This window comes from Saccopteryx bilineata, chromosome 5, assembly GCF_036850765.1.
Source record: "Saccopteryx bilineata isolate mSacBil1 chromosome 5, mSacBil1_pri_phased_curated, whole genome shotgun sequence".
NCBI lineage: Eukaryota > Metazoa > Chordata > Mammalia > Chiroptera > Emballonuridae > Saccopteryx > Saccopteryx bilineata.
The window spans coordinates 17,767,321-17,791,175 of NC_089494.1; the positions used below are offsets into that span (position 1 = coordinate 17,767,321).

Consider the following 23,855-nt stretch of genomic DNA (forward strand, 5'->3'; position numbering starts at 1 on the left):
TGGGCCCAAGCTTTCACATCATGAAATACTTTTTATTATAAATTACTTATTCCTCCTTTATATTGCAGTGAGGACATTATATAAAGTTGTGATCCCTTGTCGTGTGTCATCTATTACCCATGCATGTCCTTTGGAGGCATCCAGGGGGGTGTGACCCTGAAAGGGTTGAGGACTGCAGTGTCACAATAGTGCCAGATCACAGTGGGGAGGGTGCATAAACCTCAGATCTTCCCAGGGTGTGTTCTAGGTCTCCGCCCCTCCTGTCTGGCTTTCCAGAGCCTGGAACCAGGGATCTAGATGGAGCTTCTTGGGGGAGGGGTCCAGAATATGGCTCCCAGTTAATGGGTGATGGAATTTGCACAAGAACTGGGCAAAGGTGAAAAGGCCGTGTCCTGCCTCAAAACCCTTATTCCTCCGCTCTGCTTCGCTGACACTCCACCCCCTCTCCACTCCAGGCAGCTAACTTCACCCAAACTCTGACCCACTATCTCTACTTCACTCTGGCCCAGGGCAGTCAACACAAGACGAAAGGCAGGACAGCATGAGCCGATCACACGCCCATCCCATCCGACTGGGATCTGTGGGCTCCCAGGGGGTCCCGATTACCCTGCCACCAAAGCCGACTGTCCAAGATCCCTCCTCCTTCTCTTGGGCCTCTCTGTGTGGGCCTCCTCCCTGGGGCCTCAGCTGTCTCCTGGCTCTGCAGGTAGGAGACAGATGTGCAGGAGTTGATGCTGACTGTAGGGGGTGTTCGGGGGAGGAGGCGTGGCATGGGAAAGTCTCTGGAAGTAGGTACCTGCCTATTTCTGAAGACCGCCCCTTCCCCTACCTCCACCTGCAGCATATCTTGGTCCTGGCTTCTCTGCTCTGTGCCTCGCATCTGCTCCTGCTTCGAAGTTTCCCCCCGGGAGGACTCACTTACTCCCCTGCCCACCTCCTGGCCTCCAGCCTCTTTTCATGTGGTGTGTCTACCGCCCTGCAAACCTGGATGGGCAGCAGGTAAGGGGAACTCCCTGGAGGGCCAGGGCAGGGGCCCAGAGGGCAGGAGAGGCTTGGGACGTCCTTCCAGCTGCCACCTGCCATCAGACCTGCCAGGACCGCTGTTCCTACAGGCTGCCTCTTGTCCAGGCTCCATCCTTTGAGTTCCTCGTCCCTGCTCTGGTGCTGACCAACCAGAAGCTGCCTCTGGCCTTCCAGACGCCTGGAAACGGTGAGCACAGAACAAAGGCATGAGGGTGGGGTTGGGTGCTAATCGGAGCACACAGGTGTGGACAGGTGCAGGGTTAAGGAGGGCAGCGGTGGGACCCCTAGGCGCTCTGGGGTCTTGGAGCTGTGCCGGGCATCAGCTAGGACTGCAGAGCAAGGGGCCTCCATCCCATTTCTCTCTCTCCTCTCTGTGCCCCCGACTTCCCAGCCTCCCACACGCTGCCCCTGTGTGAGGGGCCTGGCTGCGGGAGCCCGGATGTCTGGAACACTTCTCTCCGGGAGGTACGTGCCTGGGGACTGGGGAAGCTCTGGTTTCCGTTTGCAGAGACCAAGCTTCTCTGAGGGAAGGAGGGAGGCTGGTCTGGGGGAGAGACCGCCCCTGGAATTAGGATGTCCAGGCTGAGATCAGCTTAGCCAAGCAGAATGTTTTCTCCTCTTCACTCTGCTAGGTGTCTGGGGCAGTGGTGGTGTCCGGGCTGCTGCAGGGTGCAGTGGGACTATTGAGGATTCCCGGCTACTTGTTCCCCCACTGTGGGCCCCTGGTGCTGGCCCCCAGCCTGGTGGTGGCAGGGCTCTCTGCCCACAAGGAGGTGGCCCTATTCTGCTCTGGTCACTGGGGGCTGGCCTTGCTGTACGTAAGTCCTGAGAGATGTGGGGGTGGTGACCAGTGGGATGTGCCGGACCGGGGGAGGGCAGAGCTGCGGACCCTACCAGAGCAGCTAGTGGAGCGGGGACGACTTCGTGGCTTTGGAGTCCAGGAATTTTGCTGGATACATTTGGTCTCCCTGACATTCACTGTGGTCTCCCACTGGCCAAGGTGCTCTCCTTCCCTGTCCATGGGGGCTTTCTTCTCTGAGACCCCCTTTTATGATAGTCTGCCTCTCCTACCTCTATTACCTGCCCCGGGATGCCTGCTTCCTCTTGCTCCTCAAGCTCCTTCTCTCTCCTAGGCTTATCCTGCTCATAGTGGTCTGTTCTCAGCACCTGGGCTCCTGCCAGTTACCCCCGTGCCCCTGGAGGCCAGCGTCACCTTGCACTCACACCCCTGTCTTTCGGCTCCTCTCGGTATGTGGGCTCTGGGCAGGGAGGCCAAGATTAGAGGGGCTGGCACTGGAACCGGTGCTGGCCTCCCTCCCCTTAGGCCTCTGTTACTCCTCTCAGCCTGGCCTGGAGGAACCTGGGGGAGGGGTTCTTTTCCATCTCAGCCTCGCCCCTCAGGTGCTGGTCCCAGCGGCCAGTGTGTGGGTCATCTGCGCCCCTCTGGATCTCGGCGTCACCCCCCAGGAGCTGTCTGCCCCCACTAAGGCACCGTGGTTTTGGCTGCCTCACCCAGGTACGTTTTCTCCTCGTCCTCTGTCCTCTTATTGAAATAAACATATCTATTTTTTTCAACTCAAGACTGAATGAATTTCATTTCTGAGTTAAATCCTGTGTTTTCTCAAAACTACAGTGGAGAGAAACTGCTGTTCTGCGGGGCAATGGCAGCCCCTCGTTCACCACAGGGTGTTCTATTTAGTGTTAAGAGATATCTATCTGCAAACCACACCACTCTCTGCTGATATTCCTTACCCAATATATATATTCATGTTACCTACCCCACAGGCATTTGAGTTAGTGTCCTGTGTATAAAGATTGCTTTTGAGACATTGTATCTGAAATTTGCTCATTCATCAATTTAATGGAGGTTTGTTGAGTGCCAATTAAGTGTTAGTTATTTGATAGGGGACATAATAATAAACATGACAGACATAGTATCTGGGCTCATGCAGTCTATAATGTTGGGCAATACAGATATTAATTAAATTGGCATCTAAGTAAATGCAAAATTGTATGTGGTAACTGTAACAAAGGGGAGGCACACTTGTGTTATGAAAGCTTATAATGGGGTGTCTGACTTTATCAGAAGGGTCAGAAAAGGTATTCTTGAGGAAGTGATCATTGAGCTGAGGTGTGAGAGATGACTAGGAGCTAACTGGGTAAAGTAAGAGAGAAGAGCACTTTAGATGGTGAGAACAGCATATGCAAAAGTCCTGTGGTGGCCAGCAGCACAGCAAATACAAGGGCCTTGAACAAAGTCAGTACTATATCTGGAGTGAAGGAATTAAGGCAGAGTGTGGTAGGAGATGAGGCTGGAGGGACAGAGGTAAGGGTCAGACCAAAGAGGACCCTGTAGACCACGGTAAAAGGATGGTCTTTATCCTAAGAGTTTGATGATTTTTGTCCTAAGATATCTGCAAGATAATGGGGCCCCCAGGATATTCTTGTGGCACAGGCCTTTGCAGGAAGAGGGATGCTCCAGCCTTGAGTCTGGCCCCAAAGCGACTCTTTCTCCCTCTTCAGTCGAGTGGGTCTGGCCCTTGCTGACACCCCGGGCTCTGGCTGCAGGCATCTCCATGGCCCTGGCAGCCTCCACCAGCTCCCTGGGCTGCTACGCTCTGTGTGGCCGGCTGCTGCATTTGCCTCCTCCACCTCCGCATGCCTGCAGTCGGGGGCTGAGCCTGGAGGGCCTGGGAAGTGTGCTGGCTGGGCTTCTGGGGAGCCCCGTGGGCACTGCATCCAGCTTCCCCAACGTGGGCACAATGAGTCTTATCCAGGTATGTGGGCAGAATGGGGTGGGGAAGGTGCAGGAGGTGCAGGAGAGGATAGGGAACTCACACGGACTGATTGACAGCTATGTGCAGTAATATGACATTAGGCTCTTCACATCCACGATCTCCTTTAGGGAGGTGCCTAGAAGTGATAAGGGGCTAGAAGTGCAAGGAAGACCCCAAGTCAAAATTGAACTCCTTCTATGCCTCAGGCACTGTACAGAGCTAGGATTCCAGTGAAGAATGAGTCAGATAAAGTCTCTGCTCTCTTGGGGGCTTCAGAGAGGGAGAGGCAGACCATTTAAGAAAAAGACGTAGATATTTTCCCAGAATGATGTGCCGTTGAGAAAACCAAGCAGGGCAGTGGGACAATGGTTGAGTACAGGAGGCCCCTTTAGGTAGCGTATTCGGGGGTGATTCCTGGAAGGGGAACATTTGAGTTGGGATCCACATGGTGGGAAGGGGCCACCGGGCAAACACCTTGACTAGTTGAGGAGGTGGTTGTCTTTTCGAGCATCTTTTCTTCATGTAGGCTGGACCTCGGCGCGTGGCCCACCTGGTGGGGCTGCTCTGCGTGGGGCTCGGACTCTCCCCACGGCTGGCCCAGCTCCTCACCACCATCCCGCTGCCTGTGCTTGGTGAGTGCCTATATCAGCAGGGCTGGTACTGACCCACTAACCCTCAGTGTGGCCCACCTGGAGGGGCTGCTCTGCGTGGGGCTCGGGCTCTCCCCACGGCTGGCCCAGCTCCTCACCGCCATCCCGCTGCCTGTGCTGGGTGAGTGGATATATCAGCAGGGCTGGTACTGACCCACTAACCCTCAGTGTGGCCCGACTGGTTGCTTGTGACTGGCACCCTTTCTTTCTGAACAGCCTCCCTGATTCATTTTCTTAGCCCAACAGAAGCCCTTGACTGGGTCTCTGGGCTTTTGGCAGAATCAGAAATGAACCTTTTGGAATCTCTCTCCATCACAATCTGTCCCAGCTTGCAATACTTCCTGCTATGCTAGCCGTCTCTCAACCCCTTTGATTACTTTGCTATGACACAGGCGGGGTGCTGGGTGTGACCCAGGCTGTGGTTCTGTCCACTGGATTCTCCACCTTCTACCTGGCTGATATCGACTCCGGGCGGAATGTCTTCATTGTCGGCTTCTCCATCTTCATGGCCCTGCTGCTGCCAAGATGGCTCCGCGACGCTCCAGTCCTGCTGAGCACAGGTGGGAGGGGGGAGGAGAGAGGAGTCACTCAGTAGGGGGGAAAGCAAGGGCTTGAGGCTTGAGGCTGTCTGGACTGTGGGCCCCACGCCCTTCTCTGGGCTTTGGTATGAATAGTCCATCCATTTGTTTAGCAAATATTTATTGGGCACCATGCAAGTTCGTTGGGATACAAACATGCCTCCAGATGTTACAGGCTAGTAAGAGAAATGAGATATGTAGGCACGTGACAGGAAAGGCTCAGATAAAGAGCAGTGCTGCTCAGTGGTGAGATCGATAGATGGTTGTGGTATCACATGATCCAGGCAAGTTTTTTTTTTGTTTTTTTTTTCCATTTTTCTGAAGCTGGAAACAGGGAGAGACAGTCAGACAGACTCCCGCATGCGCCCGACCGGGATCCACCCGGCACGCCCACCAGGGGCGACGCTCTGCCCACCAGGGGGCGATGCTCTGCCCATCCTGGGCGTCGCCATGTTGCGACCAGAGCCACTCTAGCGCCTGGGGCAGAGGCCACAGAGCCATCCCCAGCGCCCGGGCCATCTTTGCTCCAATGGAGCCTTGGCTGCGGGAGGGGACGAGAGAGACAGAGAGGAAAGCGCGGCGGAGGGGTGGAGAAGCAAATGGGCGCTTCTCCTGTGTGCCCTGGCCGGGAATCGAACCCGGGTCCTCCGCACGCTAGGCCGACGCTCTACCGCTGAGCCAACCGGCCAGGGCTCTTGATCCAGGCAAGTTTTATGGAGAAAGTAACATTGGAACTGGTCTTGAAGGATGGGGAGAAGATCACTCCTGGTGGAGAAGCCATCATAAACACAGACACAGTAGGAAGTGATAGGGATGTCCTGGGAGCAGCAGATAGCTTAGTTTGTTAGCTCAGTTTAGCAAATGCAGTGGTTCTCAACTGAGGATGATTTTGGCAATGTCTGGAGACGTTTTGGCTGTTACAGACAGGTGAGAGGGGAGGTTACTAGCATGTACAGGGATGCTGCTATATATCCCACAATGCACACGCAGCCCCCCTAAAGAACTATCTGGTCTAAATTACCAGCACTGAGGTTGAGAAACCCAGGCTAGAGCATAAAAGGTAAGTGGGAAGTAAGGTTGGGGATTTTAAGACAAAAATTTCCAGAGACAGGAACCTGGACTATCAAAGCACATCTGGAGGGCATGTGGATGCTCAGAAGACAGGGTGTTGAGCAGGGATCCTGTGGGAAGGGCCTGGGTGTGGAAAATGGAGAGTAGAGTGACAAAGGACAAATGGGATGGAACAATTCAGACAGATTTGTCCTTAGTCCAAGACTTAGATTTAGGTCTAGAAGTATAAGATTCCTTGGCCTTGCATAGGGTCAGGGTTCCCCTCCTGCCTGGTCCCAACATCCTATAGGCTGGAGCCCCTTGGATGTGTTACTTCGCTCGCTGCTCACAGAGCCCATCTTCCTGGCGGGACTCTTAGGCTTCCTCCTAGAGAATACTATTCCTGGTAAGTTGAGGCCCTAGCAGACTGGGGAGTGGCCAGGAAGTCATCACTCCTCGGGTTGGGCAAAGGCCTGACCAACCTTTGTTTTGCAGGTACACAGCTTGAGCGAGGCCTAGGTCAAGGGCTGCCATCCCCTTTCACTGCCCAAGAGACTCGGGTGCCTCAGAAGTCCAGGGACAAGGCTGCTCAAGAGTATGAGCTTCCTTTCCCCCTCCAAAACCCGTGTCCCTGCATTCCCCAGCCCATCTCTTGCCTCTGCCCACTACCTGAAGACCCTGGGAATGAGGAAGAAGGATCTGCAGAGCCAGGAGAGACGGCTGACTTGCTGCCTGGTTTGGGGGAGCAGTACCCAGGGTCTAGCAGAGAAGAAATTAGGTCCCATTAATTCCAGGACTCATACTTCTGCCTATGTCCCAGTTTGCTGGAGAGTCTGCACCCAGGGTCTTCTTCCTCCTAGGGAGAGAGAGAAAAATAGAAAGGGGGGGGGAGTGTATGTGTGTGCTGTAAAATGGGTCCACATAAAGGTCTTGTTTCCCAATAGGTTTATTGCCTTTCTTTCTCTTAATTAGGCCTAACTGCTCCAGAGCAGGGACCATGAATGAAAATGAGATTTTGCCTGTAAACGATCTATACTTGAACCTCAGCATTCACTTAAATATTTATTGAGTGCTTCCCATGTGCAAGGCCCTGGAACTACAGATATGGATAAGACAGGGTCCCTGCCCTCTGAAGACACTTACGGGTTAAAAAGACTTAATGTAATTACTGAAATCCAAAGCAGAAGGCAGTCTGGAGTAATGATAAAAATAATGCTTTGGGCAAAGCGCAAGAAACAACTCTGCGTGGGGACCGTGGGAAAGGCTTTATGAGAGAAGCAGCCCCGAGGCTGCTTTAGCAAGAGGAAGATTTTTGGTTGTGGAAAATGCATGGGGAGAATTTTTCAGGCTCAGGTATCCAGCTCAAGAAAAACCATAAGTTGTACAAACTACAAGGTGCGTTGAGGGATTTCAAGCTTCTCAGTGGTGATGAAGCATAATTATGGGAATGGATGGAAGGAGAATGAGACAAGCGAGGTCGTCAAAGGAGGAGGCCAGACCATGGGATTTATGCTTGGGAGATACACCAAAGAGCTCACGTGCTGGTGAGGACCCAAGAGATTATCTAGGAAAGTTCTACTACCCTCTTCCTACGTATATCAAAGAGGTTGGACAGGTAAAGGGAGAGAGGGAGGGACATTTAGTGATAAGTCCAAATACACGGGCCCCCTCTCTTGCACCTTACCCGGCATTCTTTCCACCCAGCCAGCCCTGCTACCCCGCCACCTCTCTACTTGTTTCCCTGTCTGGATAGCTGTTGGGCCACGCTGAGCCTTCTGCTCCGAGCACTCTTAATCAGCTTAGATGCCCCGCCCACGTCAAGCCCGGGCCCCGCCCCTGTGTCCCAAGGCCCCGCCTCCCCGTGTGTGGGGCAAATGCCTATACTATAGGCCTTTCGGTTTGCGCGCGCCGGCAGGCCTCCTGCGGGGAGGGTGGGAGCTGTCGCTGCCGTTCACGGTAGGTGGGGTCCGGCTGGAATCCGGGCCGGAGCGGGAGCCCGGCGGGGCTGGGACGCGAGGGGCTGCTCGGACCCTGAGTGCTTGCGCGGCCGCGGGAACTTTCTCCCAGGAGGGACCCGCGCGCGGCCCACGTTCCCGGGCCGACCTCGGGGTGGGCGGGACCGCGCGTGCCCGGCCTGCCTCCCGGCAGCGAGAGACGGGGTCTGGGAGCTTCTCCTTGGCGAGCTGCTGGGTGCTCCGGGGGAGCGGAGTGTCGGCCTTGTTGCCCCCTGAGGGCTTCTGAGTCGCTCCCCAGTGCGGCCGGTGCCGGTGCCGTAGAAATGGAAAGGCGGACAGCGGAGGCCTTTCTGGCGACGGCAGATGGAAACGGCGCCAGGCGGGGCTCGTGGGGTGGGGCTCTGGGAGAGAGAGAGAGCGCGTGAGGATTCGTCCCGCCCAGAGAACGGGGCGTGGCCCAGCCCGGAGGGTCGCTGGGGCCTTGCTGCCCTCTGCAGGATGGCGGAGGAACTGCAAGGAGAGAGGGCCTCCCGACTGAGGGGCCGGGCTTGGTTCAGACCGGAGTTCTCAGGTGACCCCACCTCGCGTGGGCTCTCCCCAACTTTACTCAAGAATAGTACAGTGAATCTGGTTAACGTGAAGGTTAAAGGCGGTCTTTTTTTGTGTGTGATAGACTGAGATAGGGACAGACAGGAAGGGACAGAGATGAGAAGCATCAAATTCTTCATTGCGGCACCTTCGTTGTTCATTGATTGCTTTTTCATATGTGCCTTGACCCGGGGCTGCGGGGCTACTCCTGAGTGAGTGACACCTTGCTCAAGCTAGCGACCTTGGGCTCGAACCAGTGACTATAGGGTCATGTCTATGATTCCACGCTCAAGCCAGCGATCCCTTGCACTCAAGCTGGTGAGCTTGTACTCAAGTCGGATGAGCCTGTGCTCTAGCTGGCAACCTTGGGTTTCAAACCCGGGTCTTGGTCCCAGTCCAACACTCTATCGGCTGTGCCACCGCCTGGTCAGACTAAAAGTGGTCTTGAAGGAAAAAAGAAAAAAGTGGGATAGAGAGGCCTCAGACTCCGGATGTGCGTGGTGGGAGCAGCTAACCCCAGGTCTAGTGCTGAATATCTCCGTTCTTTATGGAGCCTATTGACCTTGACCATACTTAAAATTTTTGTTTTTAATTTATTGATTTTAGAGAGGGAGAGAGAGAAAGAGGCAGGAACATCACTCTCTTCCCGTATGTACTGACCAGGGATTGAACCTGCAACCTCTGCACTTCAGGATGATGCTCTAACCAACTGACCTATTCTGCCAGGGTATGGCCACATTTTAAACGCCTTCCCTGTACCAGGAACAAAACAAAACAACACCCTCCATCCCCCATCCATACAGTTTGATGGTCCTGAGCTTCCGGGCCTTCTGAAGTGACAGGCCAATTCTGGTGAATCAGAGTAGACGGCATGCTAGATAGGACCTCTAAGGGACAGAAGGGCTTGGCGACTTCACTTGCGTTTGTGACCTTTGGCAATGTGGAACTCTGGAACAGGGAGGATTAGCTTAATCATTCCAAGATCTCTTCTTGGTAAGAAATGTGACTGATGTACTATTCCCCAAACACAAAGGTTTTGAGGCTGCTGCAAATAAAAGTCACAATGTACATTTCTATTTCACCTGTTTATTGACTGTACAAATTAAGTTAGGTTACAGGGCCGTGTTTCAAAAACTAGCTTATGGTGGAAGAATAATGGCTTAGACTGAAATGGAAATGACTGGAGGAACAAACCGTGTTTACTTTGTTAATGAAATCCAAGGAGTTTTCTTTAGCTTCTGAGATGCCTTCCCCCCCCCCCCCAGCTTACTTGTATTTATATACTGAAATAATGGAAGGAAATTCTAACATCCCCTCCTTTTTTTTTTAACCCACAGGGGAAATCATACTTCTTGTTAATTAGCCATAGTTACTGAACATCTACTAGGTTAAGGCTACAAATTGAGGGGTTTTTTTGTTTTTGTTTTTTTTTTATACACAGAAACAGAGAGAGTCAGAGAGAGGGATAGATAGGGACAGACAGGAATAGAGAGATGAGAAGCATTAATCATTAGTTTTTCGTTGTGCATTGCGACACCTTAGTTCATTGATTGCTTTCTCATATGTGCCTTGACTGTGGGCCTTCAGCAGACCGAGTGACCCCTTGCTCGAGCCAGCAACCTTGGGTCCAAGCTGGTGAGCTTTGCTCAAACCAGATGAGCCCGTGCTCAAGCTGGCAACCTTGGGGTCTCGAACCTGGATCCTCCGCATCCCAGTCCGACGCTCTATCCACTGCGCCATTGCCTGTTCAGGCTACAAATTGAGTTGTTGAAGTGGAAAAGTTGGTGCCCAGCAGTTCCAGTATGTGCAGCAGGGCGTGGTGTCACTGCTGGCAGTGCCTTGCGTGGGGATGTGGAGGATGAGTGAAGTGGAGGGTAATGTACCATCTTTACTTCTGTGATATGCTCTTGCCTTGTAGTCATGACTTCTTAGTCTTTCAGGTTCTTCTTTTTTAAATTTTTTTCTTAACCCCCCCCCCTTTTTTTTTTGTATTTTTCTGAAGTTCGAAGCATGAAGGCAGAGAGACAGACTCCCACATGCGCCTGCCTGGGATCCTTCTGGCATGCCCACCAGAGGGTGATGCTCTGCCCATCTGGGACGTTGCTCCCTTGCAACCAGAGCCATTCTAGTACCTATAGCAGAGGCCATGGAGCCATCCTCAGCACCCAGGCCAACTTTGCTCCAATGGAGCCTCGGCTGTGGGAGGGGAAGAGAGAGACAGAGAGGAAGGAGAGGGGGAAGGGTGGAGAAGCAAATAAGTGCTTTTCCTGTGTGCTCTGGCTGGGAATCGAACCCAGGACTTCCACACACCAGGCCAATGCTCTACCGCAGGGGTCCCCAAACATTTTACACATGGGGCCAGTTCACTGTCACTCAGACCATTGGAGGGCCAGACTATAAAAAAAAAACTACGAACAAATCCCTATGCACACTGCACATATCTTATTATAAAGTAAAAAAAACAAAACGAGAACAAATACAATATTTAAAATAAAGAACAAGTAAATTTAAATCAACAAACTGACCAGTATTTCAATGGGAACTATGCTCCTCTCACTGACCACCAATGAAAGAGGTGCCCCTTCTGGAAGTGCGGTGGGGGCCGGATAAATGGCCTCAGGGGGCCGCCTGCGGCCCGCGGGCCGTAGTTTGGGGACCCTTGCTCTACCGCTAAGCTAATCATCCAGGGCCTTAGGTTCTTCTTGATATGGGATTTGTGCTTCCCTATTTGCTTTGGACACAGGGTTTATTTATTAGCTCTTTATTTATGTATCATTGATCCCTTTGAGAATTTGTCAATAGCTGTGGATTTCATCCCAAATGAATATATGCATGTATGCACAAATTTTGCATGTAATTCCAGACGATTCACATACATAGACTCTAAATTAAGAATCTGTCTTAGGGAATATATTTACCTATTTTATATTTATTATTATATGTCATTATTTGAAATCCTGAGAGCTTCCAGAATTTTGTTTTTAGATAGTAATCAAGTATTTGAATTTTTCTGATGATTTATGATGTTTTATAAGACAAGAACTATTTCTTCTCTTCTAGAAATTCTAGGAAAAGATAGCATTGACAGAGTTCTTAGGAATGTGATAAATATACAATGAGAATGGTTTAAGTTTCTACATTGTTATATTATTAGAAAGCAGAAGTACTAATACCAGTATGCTGAGGCTTGTTCCTTTAGGCCAGGGGTCGGGAACCTTTTTGGCTGAGAGAGCCATGAACGCCACATATTTTAAAATGTAATTCCATGAGAGCCATACAACGACCTGTGTACATTACGCATTATCCAATAAAAGTTTGGTGTTGTCCCAGAGGACAGCTGTGATTGGCTCCAGCCACCCGCAACCATGAACATGAGTGGTAGGAAATGAATGGATTGTAATACATGAGAATGTTATATATGTGTGTGTGTGTGTGTGTGTGTGTGTATTTGTATTTTTCTGAAGTTGGAAACGGGGAGGCAGTCAGACAGATTCCCGCATGCGCCCGACCAGGATCCACCCGGCATGCTCACCAGGGCCCTGCCCATCTGGGGCGTCGCTCTGTTGCAACCAGGGCCATTCTAGCGCCTGAGGCAGAGGCCATGGAGCCATCCTCAGCGCCTGGGCCACCTTTGCTTTAATGGAGCCTTGGCTGTGGGAGGGGAAGAGAGAGACAGAGAGGAAGGAGAGGGGGAGGGGTGGAGAAGCAAATGGGCGCTTCTCCTGTGTGCCCTGGCCAGGAATCGAACCTGAGACTCCTGCACGCCAGGCTGACGCTCTATCATTGAGCCAACCGGCCAGGGCCTGTTTTATATTTTTAACATTATTTTTTTTTATTAAAGATTTGTCTGCGAGCCAGATGCAGCCATCAAAAGAGCCACATCTGGCCTGACCAGGCGGTGGCGCAGTGGATAGAGCATTAGACTGGGATGCAGAGGACCCAGGTTCGAGACCCTGAGCTCACCAGCTTGAGCATGGGCTCATCTGGCTTGAGCAAAATGCTCACCAGCTTGGACCCAAGGTCACTGGATCGAGCAAGGGGTTACTCAGTCTGCTGAAGGCCCGTGGTCAAGGCACATAAGAGAAAGTAATCAATGAACAACTAAGGTGTCGCAGCGAAAAACTGATGATTGATGCTTCTCATCTCTCTCCATTCCTGTCTGTCTGTCCCTATCTATCCCTCTCTCTGACTCTCTCTCTGTCCCTGTAAAAAAATAAAATAAAATAAAATAAAATAAAATAAAATAAAATAAAATAAAGAGCCTCACGAGCCATAGGTTTCCGACCCCTGCTCTTAGGCACTTAATGTGGAAAAAAAAATCTCTCAAAATTCTAAATAGATTTTTAGTGGCCAAGAGGTACTCAGATTGGTGCTTGGTTGGTTATATACTGGGGTTGGGGAGGTGGAGGAGTGGGGGTATAATGTAAATCCATGCTTTCTGTGTTATTAGGGAGGGATTTCATGAGACTTATTTGATACTGAACTGTCTGGAGGTCCCCCCCTTCTCCCGCTCCCAGGCCCGTAGTACCCTGGGACACTTTGCTAATTAAGATCTCCTATAGATGGAGGAACTGGAGCAAGGCCTGCTGGCACAGCCATGGGGATGGCTGCAGCTTGATGAAAACTCCCTCATGGCCAAGGCTTATATCACCAAGCAGGGCTATGCCTTGCTGGTTTCAGATCTTCAAGAGGTGTGGCACGAACATGTGGATGCTAGTGTGGTCAGCCAACGAGCCAAGGTAAGTGTAAAGAGAAGTGCTGCTTTGCTGGGGTAATGGACATCATTTCTTCCCTAGTGAAGGTCAGGGGACATTAACCTCAACCAGCATGCTGGTCTGTCAGTTGTCAAGGAAGGCTGAATCAAGCTGAGGCGATTTCAATCATCCAATCAATGTCCTGCACTTCTGCCTATAGCCCTGGAATCTACATATGGGGGTGTATGCATGTGTTAGTTTCTGTACTGCACACAGGACAAGGCAGAATTGTGAAGCAGGCCGGTTGATCTCTCTGCTCATGCCCACTGTCTTCATGTTAACCAGAGTTTCCCTTTGCTGTTGTTGTTTACGAAAGAGTCGGTTTCCCTTTAGCCCCGCACTCTGTACAACTCCTGCTGCCCTTTTAGGAGCTGAACAAGCGCCTGATTGCTCCACCTGAGGCGTTTCTCTGTCATTTGGATGATCTGCTTCGCCCGCTGTTGAAGGACATTGTTTGCCCTGGAAAAGCTACTTTCTCCTGTGATCGTATGGCAGAGACACTGATACTGCGGGTGCGGAGTGAGCTCTCGGATCTCCCCTTCTACTGGAATTTCCACTGCGTCCTAGCTAGCCCTTCCCTGGTAAGTGGAATTCAAATATGGGGTAGGGAAGGGGCTTGCTGGCTGCTTGGAGATGAAGTTTTAGGTGCTCTCTTATTTTTTTTTTAATTATGTTTGAAATACTCTCCAATTAAAAAACTTTACTTGTCTAGACAGAAGGCAAAAAGAAGTCTCAACGGATACATCCTTTCTTTGCAAAGGGAGCAGAGTTTGGGTCTACACACTTTATTGGGTGTCTTTTTTCATTACTTTATTTAATATTTATTTATTTCTTTATTTTTTTTTAGATTTTTTTTTTTTACAGTGACAGAGAGAGAGGGATAGATAGGGACAGACAGACAGGAATGGAGAGAGATGAGAAGCATCAATTATCAGTTTTTCAGTTTTTCGTTGTGACACCTTAGTTGTTCATTCACTGCTCTCTCACATGTGCCCTGACTGCGGGCCTTCAGCAGACCGAGTAACCCCTTGCTTGAGCCAGTGACCTTGAGTCCAAGCTGGTGAGTTTTTGCTCAAATCAGATGAGTCCGTGCTCAAGCTGGCGACCTTGGGGTCTCAAACCTGGGTCCTCTGCATCCCAGTCTGATGCTCTATCCACTGTGCCACCACCTGGTCAGGCCACTTTAATACTTATTAAATATCTGCTGTGGGCCAATTATTGAGTGTCCACATCTAAGACAACATAGCCTTTTCCCGGGGTTCATAATCTAGTAAGAAGATAGACAAGATAAAGGATGGTAAATTCTTTGATTGAGGTAAACCCAGGATGATTGAGGATCTGACAAATCTTCTTTAAAAGCTGGTTTCTGAGATGAGTTTTGAATATGAGTAGGAACTAACTGGGAGAAAATAAAGAGGTCATTCTGGGCAGTAGTGCATTTTGAGAGGCGTGGAAATGGTTTAGTTTGGGGCATGTGGGGGAACTTTGTGACTGCAGGGAGTGGAGAGAAATAGGTAGACAGTGGCTAGATCTTGAAGGGTTCTAGTGAGTTTGGATTTTATCTCAAAGGCAAAAGGGATTCATTGAAAAACATTAAGCAGGGTTTAATATTATTCAGTTTGTAATCAATCAAGATCACTGTGGCAATGGGGTAGAGTATGTACCAGAGTTAGGTACCATTCTGAACATTATCTCATCATTTAATCCTCACAATTGTCCTGCAAGACAAATACTGTTTCCCCTGTTTTTCAGAGTAGGAAACTGATATTGAAGGTAAGTTGTCCAAAATCACCCAGGTTATAAATGAGTAAACTGGAATTTGACTTGCAGAAAGGTCTGATTCAAGAGCCCATGTTCAGGGACTAGGAGGATAATGTCTTCTGCTCACTTGTAGCTTTCTAGGCCCCAAGAGCTTTTATGAGAAATTGGTTAGTTGAGAGCGGACATTAAGGATCAGTTTGCAGGCATTGCTGCTGCAGGTCTCGTCTCCACGTCTATCTAAACAGAGCTTGTTTCAGTCGGTAACGTTAGAGGAGGGGCGTCTTCTATGCAGGGCCCAAAGGTGTGGGTTTATCAGCCAAGGGTTCTGACAAGTGGGCATCCTTTCCTATCTCCATTTGTTAGTGGCCCAGAGGAGATGTGGTGCTTTGGCATCAATAGCATGGATGGAGCAAAGTGCCTTGTGGAAAACTGTTCTCTGGTGTTTGTTTTTGATCTGGAACCCAGTAAAGCTAGACTTGAGTGTTTGGAGAACAATATATTATTAACGCTGAATCTCTAAGGCCCATCAGCAATGCTTAGTAGAGAATAGCCATTCATACTTGTTGATTTTAATCGAATTCCTTGTGAAAATTTCTATCCTGCCTTACACATTAGAATTTACCTCTTTTGTTCAAAACCCCTGTAACTTTTTCTATGCAACACCAGGGGGCACTGTTCCCTTAAAAATGCTTGTTCTGGGACCTAACTATTTGGGCTGCCTTTGGGAAGCCCAAACCATGGCCAATCTCCTTTTGCATCACACAGCCGTAGAAATTCAGAATAGTGAGATTGGGGAGCCATTTCTTCTTGGAGGCTGATGAGCTCTCATAGTGTATTTTCTTTCATAAGAATAATGATATTAAAATGGAAAACAATATGGAAAGAAACAACTAGCTGTTCGGCCAAGGTCCTCTAACTGGGAAGCTGCAATAAGAAAGGAGAAAACAGAGGTCAGAGTGGAGTGCGTTTTGGCTGGCCGTCGAGAGAAGTGAGCTTTGGACAATTGATTAACGGTTATGCTTTAATGTAAAATAAAATGTTTTTACAAGAAGGAGAATGCCATCCCAGGGAAACCCCTGAACCTGAGGAAGCTTTATAAGGAAAAAATTGGAGTGCGTGAACTCCAAGGATGTAGGTGGATACTATTTCAAGCTTATGTGTGTGTCTATGAGGTCACGCAGTCATAATTTTTCTTTGTTACTCATTCTAGTGATAGAGTTTCCTTTTTATGCAAAGGACAAACATTTCAGGCATTTAAGAGTATACAGTGAAAAAACCCCAGGTCTTTCTACCCCTTTTCCAGTGCCTCATTTTGCTTCTCTAAAGCAGCTACTGACGTCAGCTTCTTGTGAGTTCTTAAAGAAAGCTGTATTTAGGTGCGTACGTATGTGTGTGTATACACCCTCACACAATAACTACCCTCTGGGTGTGTGGATGTGTTCCAGAGGGCAGCATGCTGGTCACACTGTTCAGTACCTTGCTTTTTTTTACTTAGAGAACTTAGACATCATCCATCACAAGACATTTAGAAGATTTGCATTAATAGTTTTTTAGTGACAACATAGTGCTTTATGAAATGGCTAGATCAACATCTATTTAACTGCTATGCTATTAGACTATTACTAATAGTCTAATACTAATAGTCTACTAACTGCTAGTAGACTATTACTTGTTCCCATTCTTTTGTTGTTATATATAGTGACTATACTTGTGTTTACTCTTTCTATGTGTATAAATTCCTAGAAGTGGAATAGGTGAATCAAGAAACATGTGCAGCTTTAAACTTGCTTACATAATGCCAAACTGTGTTCCCGAGAGATTAGGCAGCTCACCTCCTACTAGTCGTACAGGAGAGTAGGAGAGTACCTGTTTTCTCCACACTCTCTACAACATAGTGTATTCACATGAATACTCTGAGAGTTCTGAAGTCTCTGCAGGATGTGATGGAATATATGGAGCTTCGGGTCTCTGCTTTCCAACCCTGAGCCCATTTCCACTTCTGGCCAACTTCTCTTACCTTCTCCTCCTTCCATTGTGTATCCTTTCTACTGTAATTCTTTCTGTTGTTGTTTATATATTTTTTCTAATATAGTCTTTTTTTTTCCTTTTTTTGTGGCAGAGACAGAGAGAGTCAGAGAGAGGGACAGATAGGGACAGACAGACAGGAAGGGAGAGAGATGAGAAACATCAGTTCTTCATTGCGGCTCCTTGGTTGTTCATTGATTAATTTCTCATATGTGCCTTGACCATGGGCCTTCAGCAGACTGATTGACACCTTGCTCAAGCCAGCAACCCTGGGTTCAAGCTGGTGAGCTTTGCTCAAACCAGATGAGCCCATGCTCAAGCTGGTGGGCGACCTCGGGTCTCAAACCTGGGTCTTCCGCATCCCAGTTCAACGCTTTACCCACTGCGCCACCGCCTGGTCAGGCTCTAATATAGTCTTGATAGTCCATATTTTGACTTTCAGATTTGTCACCTCTTTGGGCATTTTATAATTTCCAGGACTCACCTGCAAAGGCATTGTGTGTGTGTGTGTGTGTGTGTGTGTGTGTGTGAGAGAGAGAGAGAGAGAGAGAGAGTGTGTGTGTGTGTGTTAGAAAGAGCAAAGAGTACAGGCTTTCGAACCAGCAGATCTGAACTTGTATCTCAGCTCCACCGCTTTGACTGTTCATGTTACCTCGGATAAGTTACTGAATTTTTATGAGTCTCCGTTTCTTCATCTTTAAAGTGGAGATACCAATCACAGCCTTCCTGTGGAGTTATGAGAATTAAATAAAAGGACACATGTAATATTACTTACCCTTAGTCTCATGGAGCAAGTACTGCAACTTCATAATTTTTCTTTTTAGAAAGATCAGGCCCATGAGACTACTTGGGATGAAGGCATTTTTTGCATCTAGGTGGTCTCGGAGCAGAACTAGAATGTAGGTCTCCTGATTCCCAGTCTGTTACCCCTTTCACCACATCCAAACCTGATAGGGTTCGTCGTGGGGTTGATAACTGCCGTTCTGCTCGCCTGCCTGTGACTTGTGAACATTTCCAGGAGAAATCTGAAGACGTTGCGGGAGATTATAAATAGCGTTTCCTCTGGAGAAGATTGCCATCTCCTGCTTCCACATCCACCACACTTCCTGGCCTCTGAGCTCCTGAGCTCTTGAGGGCACAGCCTCGTTAGGGCTGTAGGGTCAGAGCATGTATTAGGCTCACAGCAGGTATTTGTTGAATTGACTTGTTAAACTGCATCTTTTCATAGATTGCTGTCTATAAATGAAGGGGGCGGGGTGGGTGTGTCCCTGCCCTTCAAAAGCATTTCAAGATTTTTCCTTGTAGTGTCTGTGGATTTGCTTTGAAATCTGTTCCTTCAGCCGCAATGCCTTGTTCTAATTAACATCTAAGTTACTGTTCATCTAACTTTGAAGTGAGTTATACCCCCGTGATTCAGAGTGATGTAACCCAATTCTATGAAATACTTTAGCAGTTAAAATATTTACTGATAAAAAGCTTTTTTTTTATTTTTTATTTATCTTTACTTTGTGGACAGTGGAGTCCAATAGATAACTTCAGGTGCCTGGTTATAGCATTACCATGTTTAATTAGACATGGCATTGATTAAAAACTGTTTCTCATCATGTTTCATGTTGTTGTGTTTACTACCACTCAAAGAAATTGCCTTTAAGGTGGCCTCCCAGAGAGAGGCTAGCGAATGAACTTGAGGAGTTTCCACTGTTTGAGGGCTGTCGCCAAATGCATGGCGTTGCTGCTTGGTTAGCAAGTGCAGTCACTTCCAATTCAACCCACCAACCATCGACTTGCTTTCATACAAATATTCACCTGTTTTTCTTCCCGATCTACCTTGAATAGGACCGAAGTGCCCAAAAACAATTCCCAGGAAAGAAGGTTGGGTCTAGAGCACCTCAGTTTCCCCAAAGCAGATCTTCTGCCACAGTCTGCACAGCGCTTCCTAGAAGCGTAAGTTTGTACTAAGGATCCGAGCTGGCAGGCAGCGCCAGGTTGGGATGCACTGGGCGATGGAGAGCAGTGACTGGCATCTATAGCTGGACTTGACTTCTTCTCGCCTTCCGCTTTGTGCCAGTACCCCTGCATTTCTTGGGTCCTGGTGCCGGCACTGGTGCCTAGCATCCCCCCTCCCATTAGAGAAATGTGGAAGTAAGTCCTTTCCTCTCGGTTTGAGCCACAGTACAATTGGAGTTTTTAGTAGTAAGTTCTAGTAGAAAATTAATAGGAAACAAAAGCACCCGAGTGTGTGAGTTCAGACTTCTGGTGCTGCTGGAGACGCGTCTGCCTGCACATCTGACAGAACTCTGAGTACCCTCCGCACTTCAGGCCTGTGTGGCTGGTGTGCCACGGCCAGCAGGCCGACTCTGGCGTGCTGCCTATTTTTGTCAAGTTTTATTGGAACCCAGCCCTCCCTCATTTATTACATGTTGTCTGTGGCTGCTTTCGTGCTACAAAAGCAGAGCTGAGTATTGCAACAGGGACGGTATAGGCCACAGGACGGAAAATATTGACTCTTTGGCCATTACAGGAGAAGTTTGCTGACCTCTGGTCTAGGGCATTTCTTCTTAGTTCCTCCTCTGGTCCGTCTCCCTGGGGGGAGGGAAAAACACTCCCCAAGCCACAAATAGATTATTGATTTTAGTTATTTTTTTTGGCTAAGGCTTTCCTCTTTTAATGGCTAATGGACACCTTGCATAGGTGAATAAATGATACTTTTATATAGCTGTACATTATCGTATGAGAACATCATCCTAGCCGCGCCGCAGGATGGCTGTGCTTGCGACTTTCTTACCTCTTGTTAGGAGCGTAGTATGTGTGTTGGTAGTTTATTCCCTCCTAGGCTGGCCTCTTGTGACTGGCTTGCTTCTATCACAATAATAACCTTAGACATTGCTGTGTTGGTGGAAACAGATTGAAACTCGGGGCTCATTCTGGGGTATCATCAGCCCTGAAATGGCTCTTCATAAGTGTCTCAGTCAAATTCAGCTTTGAAACCTCTTTACCTTCTGTGGATTTTTGTCTTCTATTATACTCCAGCTAACATACTCTGTTGTAGTCATACCTGCCTTCCTTTTCTTAAAAGTTTTTTTGTGAGAGAGAGGGACAGACAGAAAGGGAGAGAGATGAGAAGCATCAGCTCATAGTTGCAGCACTTTAGTTGTTCACTGATTGCTTCTCATATGTGCCTTGACTAGGGGGCTCCAGCCGAGCCCAGTGACCTGTTGCTCAAGCCAGCGACCTTGGACTTCAGGCCAGTGACCAGGGGGTCATGTCTATGATCCCACACTCAAGCTGGCGACCTCAGGGTTTCAGTTCTGGGTCCTCAGCGTCCCAGACTGACTCTCCATCCACTGTGCCACTCACTGCCTGATCAAGCCAGACCTGCCTTCTTGACGGTTACTTGGACCTTTTGCTTTTGTCTCTCCCACTCTCTGCTGAAAGTTGAGTTAGCACTTGCCTCTTATCCATTGCATCACATCCTTCTCTTTGAATCCCGAGTCTAAATATATATTCCTGCGTGTTCTTTATTCTTCCCAGCTTTTTACCTGTGACACAAAGAAAATCCTCCGGCTTCTTTAATTATATTATATTTGTGTTTACATTCATGTAAATGGGCTGCTTGTCCCTGAATCTATAAGTTCCTATGAAAACATTTATTCTTCAGTATTTTTTCTAGGTTTTCTAATACAGTGTTAGGGAGTATTTTATAAGTATCTGTTGGCTAATTGCTAACCCTTCCATGAAAGGTCTCACAACATTTGATTCGTCCTCTGATGGGCATCAGTCTGGCATTGCAGTGCCAAGTGAGAGATCTGGCAGAATTGCTTCGCATGAAAGACCTAGAGATTCAGGACTACCAGGAGAGTGGGGCTACGCTGAGCCGAGGTGAGAGGACGCTCTTCGAGATGACGGGTGGGGCGTGGCACAGGGAATCAGGGGGGCCTCAGCCAAGGGGGGGACTGTTTGCGTTAGAGAGGTGCTTCCCCAAGAGTGGGTGCTGGGTTCTGACCAAAACTGGAGACTTGATGGTTGGTGACACCTCTCTCCGCCTCGAGTACCTGGCTGGTGCCCAAGTGGCCAATAGAAACTGTACCCAAGTCCAGACATGCCCTAGGCAATGGCAAGGAAAGACTTTGGAAAGGGGCCAACAGCTGTACAAAATTGTATGAGGGCAACGTGAACTTGGGCCTTCAGGAAGCTGCACAGCTCCAACTTCAGAGTAAAAATTCAGTTTGACCTTTGTCTTTGAGTTGGGAAAAGCTCCTAGAGCACATGCTGCCACCAAATCTGTCGCTGGTGGCTAATCACCCTTTGCTCCTCATGTTTGCCCACGTAATCTCACCCCTTCTCCCAGTGGATGGGTGCCTCTGGGTATTGTGTCTCTGTGCTCTTTCCCAACAAATTTTGGGCCTGTTTTCTTCCATGTCACAGGTAGGAGGCTCGTCCTAAGACTCACATTTCTTTTCTGTATCCCTTGTTATTAACAGATCGGTTGAAGACAGAGCCATTTGAAGAAAACTCTTTCCTGGAACAATTCACGGTAGAGGTAGAGTATTTGTTATTTCCTTTCTCCTGTGCAACTTGGCTTCACTTCCTTTTTCCAGGTACTCTAGCGGTGACTTGAGTTTGGATGTGAGGTTGCTTGCATGGTTGGAAAGCCCTTTCTCTGAAAACGTTGCCTACGGAAAGTCTGATAAAGCTTCAGGTGAACGTGGGGAAATGGGGAGTGTAGGGGGAAAGGAACGTAAAAGGCAAAAGCGGGCTGATTAACACTCAGAAAACATCTCTGTTCAAGTGCCTAGGTATTTAGTTTGGAATTCTCTAACCTTGGAAAGCTTGGTTGCCCAGGTGCTAAATTTTTGCTTGTGGAGATCTGATCCCAGATCTGGATTGGGGATCAGGGGGCTAGTTATTATTACTTGTCCAGGCCCCTTCAACATGCCACAGTAGAGGAAGGTGGAAAGCACAGGGCTAGCATTTGGGGACTGTCTTGTGGGCACCATAGGCTGTGGAAAATCACAGTGTTTATGCAAGGGGACTGGCACAGGGGTGGATGGGGAGCAGATAATTGTGCCTGTCAGAAGCTCCTGCCTAGGCTTCCCTTCTAAGGACCAAGCGCGGCCAAAAGAAACATCTGCTAAATGCCAAACAGGGAGAGTATTATTAATAGTGGCCTTTGATAATACCAGTCAATATTGATCTTTTCCTTCTCTAACTCTTCTGGGACTTGTTGGTTGTACAGTTAGTACCTTAGCATCATTGCCCTATTTTCTAATTGTGCCTGTTACCCAAGTTGGTACTTTATTATGTAAGTAAGTGATACTATTATAATACTCTGTTATGTATAAATTATTCATATTTCTATCTTGTCGTCCAGACTAATTTGAAAACTCCTTGTGGGTAGGGGCTGTAACTCATACTTTTCCTTTGAACCTGAAATTATTACTTTTCACAGAGCTAAGCATGAAGCAGGTGTTCTTGAGTTGGAACTTTCTGTTCTGCCTCTGTTGACTGAGTTATGACTCCATAACTCGTGGGGTCTTAGCACTAAGGACAGAAAAAAGAAAAATGCAAGTGGAGTGTTTAGTCCATCTATTGCAGCAGTTGTAACACTGGAGAAGGAAAGTATGTATAGCTGCGTCCTAAAGCAGAATAGTTTCAAGTCTGTAAGGGGAAAGAGAGGCCATTAAACCTAGACTTCTAACAGAGTGATTTCCCAGGCCCCTTTCCTGTGAGTGTGGGTATGAGGGTAACGTAGGCTGGAGACGATGTACTAGCTGGTGCCTCAGCCCCTTAGTTAAACCACGCAAGGCTGATTCTTAGCTCAGCGGAGAGGACCCTTCCCGATCTAGTGCCTATACACCTATCCAGCTGGGTTTCTTTTTTTTTTTTTTTTTACACAGAGAGAGAGTCAGAGAGAGGGAGAGATAGGGACAGACAGACAGGAACGGAGAGAGATGAGAAGCACCAATCATTAGTTTTTTGTTGCGACACCTTAGTTGTTCATTGATTGCTTTCTCATATGTGCCTTGACTGTGGGCCTTCAGCAGACCGTGTAACCCCTTGCTCAAGCCAGAGACCTTGGGTGAGCTTTTGCTCAAACCAGATGAGCCCGCACTCAAGCTGGCAACCTCGGGGTCTCAAACCTGGGTCCTCTGCATCCCAGTCTGACGCTCTATCCACTGCGCCACCGCCTGGTCAGGCTCCAGCTTGGTTTCTTTTTTTTTTTTTTTAATTAAAAATTTTTCTTTATTTATTTTATAGAGACAGAGAAAGAGAGAGTCAGAGAGAGGGATAGACAGGAACAGACAGACAGGAACAGAGAAATGAGAAGCATCAATCATTAGTTTTTCGTTGCGCGTTGCAACACCTTAGTTGTTCATTGATTGCTTTCTCATATGTGCCTTGACCGCAGGCCTTCAGCAGACCGAGTAACCCCTTGCGCGAGCCAGCGACCTTGGACTCAAGCTGGTGAGCTTTTGCTCAAACCAAATGAGCCCACGCTTAAGCTGGCGACCTTGGGGTCTCGAACCTGGATCTTCCGCATCCCAGTCCGACGCTCTATCCACTGCACCACCGCCTGGTCAGGCTCCAGCTTGGTTTCTTGATGTTTTTTCTTTATAGACTCTGCTTCAGCCAGCTAGAATGACTTAATCACCAAAAATGCTTTTTTTCTAACCTTGATGTCTTTGTACACATT

At 48.6% G+C, this 23,855-nt stretch overlaps 2 protein-coding genes across 9 annotated transcripts in view; both read left to right on the plus strand.

Moving 5' to 3' along the window:
- Positions 1 to 404: 404 nt before the first annotated feature.
- On the plus strand, positions 405 to 7,021 carry SLC23A3 (solute carrier family 23 member 3). Of its 6 annotated transcripts, XM_066279597.1 has the most exons (12): positions 405 to 706; positions 842 to 999; positions 1,113 to 1,210; positions 1,415 to 1,488; positions 1,656 to 1,837; positions 2,157 to 2,271; positions 2,425 to 2,539; positions 3,547 to 3,800; positions 4,327 to 4,432; positions 4,843 to 5,010; positions 6,389 to 6,484; positions 6,574 to 7,021. In XM_066279597.1, the coding sequence occupies exons 1-12, from the start codon at positions 542 to 544 to the stop codon at positions 6,864 to 6,866; spliced, it is 1,824 nt and encodes a 607-aa protein (XP_066135694.1). In that variant the 5' UTR covers positions 405 to 541; the 3' UTR covers positions 6,867 to 7,021. The 6 variants fall into 6 exon arrangements, with proteins under 6 accessions (XP_066135694.1, XP_066135695.1, XP_066135693.1 ...); XM_066279598.1 differs by lacking the exon at positions 3,547 to 3,800 and having other exon boundaries at positions 2,188 to 2,271; positions 2,491 to 2,539; XM_066279596.1 differs by lacking the exon at positions 405 to 706 and having other exon boundaries at positions 867 to 999.
- Positions 7,022 to 7,934: 913 nt separating this feature from the next.
- Positions 7,935 to 23,855, plus strand: part of NHEJ1 (non-homologous end joining factor 1) — a 95,024-nt gene continuing 79,103 nt past the window's right edge. Inside the window, exons 1-5 of one of the 3 annotated variants that reach the window (XM_066280705.1) lie at positions 7,935 to 8,034; positions 13,184 to 13,360; positions 13,744 to 13,956; positions 20,902 to 21,040; positions 21,643 to 21,701. In XM_066280705.1, coding sequence (XP_066136802.1) covers positions 13,184 to 13,360; positions 13,744 to 13,956; positions 20,902 to 21,040; positions 21,643 to 21,701 — 588 coding nt within the window. In that variant the 5' untranslated portion in view covers positions 7,935 to 8,034. Of the gene's footprint in view, positions 8,035 to 9,240; positions 9,349 to 13,183; positions 13,361 to 13,743; positions 13,957 to 20,901; positions 21,041 to 21,642; positions 21,702 to 23,855 lie in introns of those variants that run through there. The other 2 variants (XM_066280706.1, XM_066280708.1) reach the window with 2 other exon arrangements.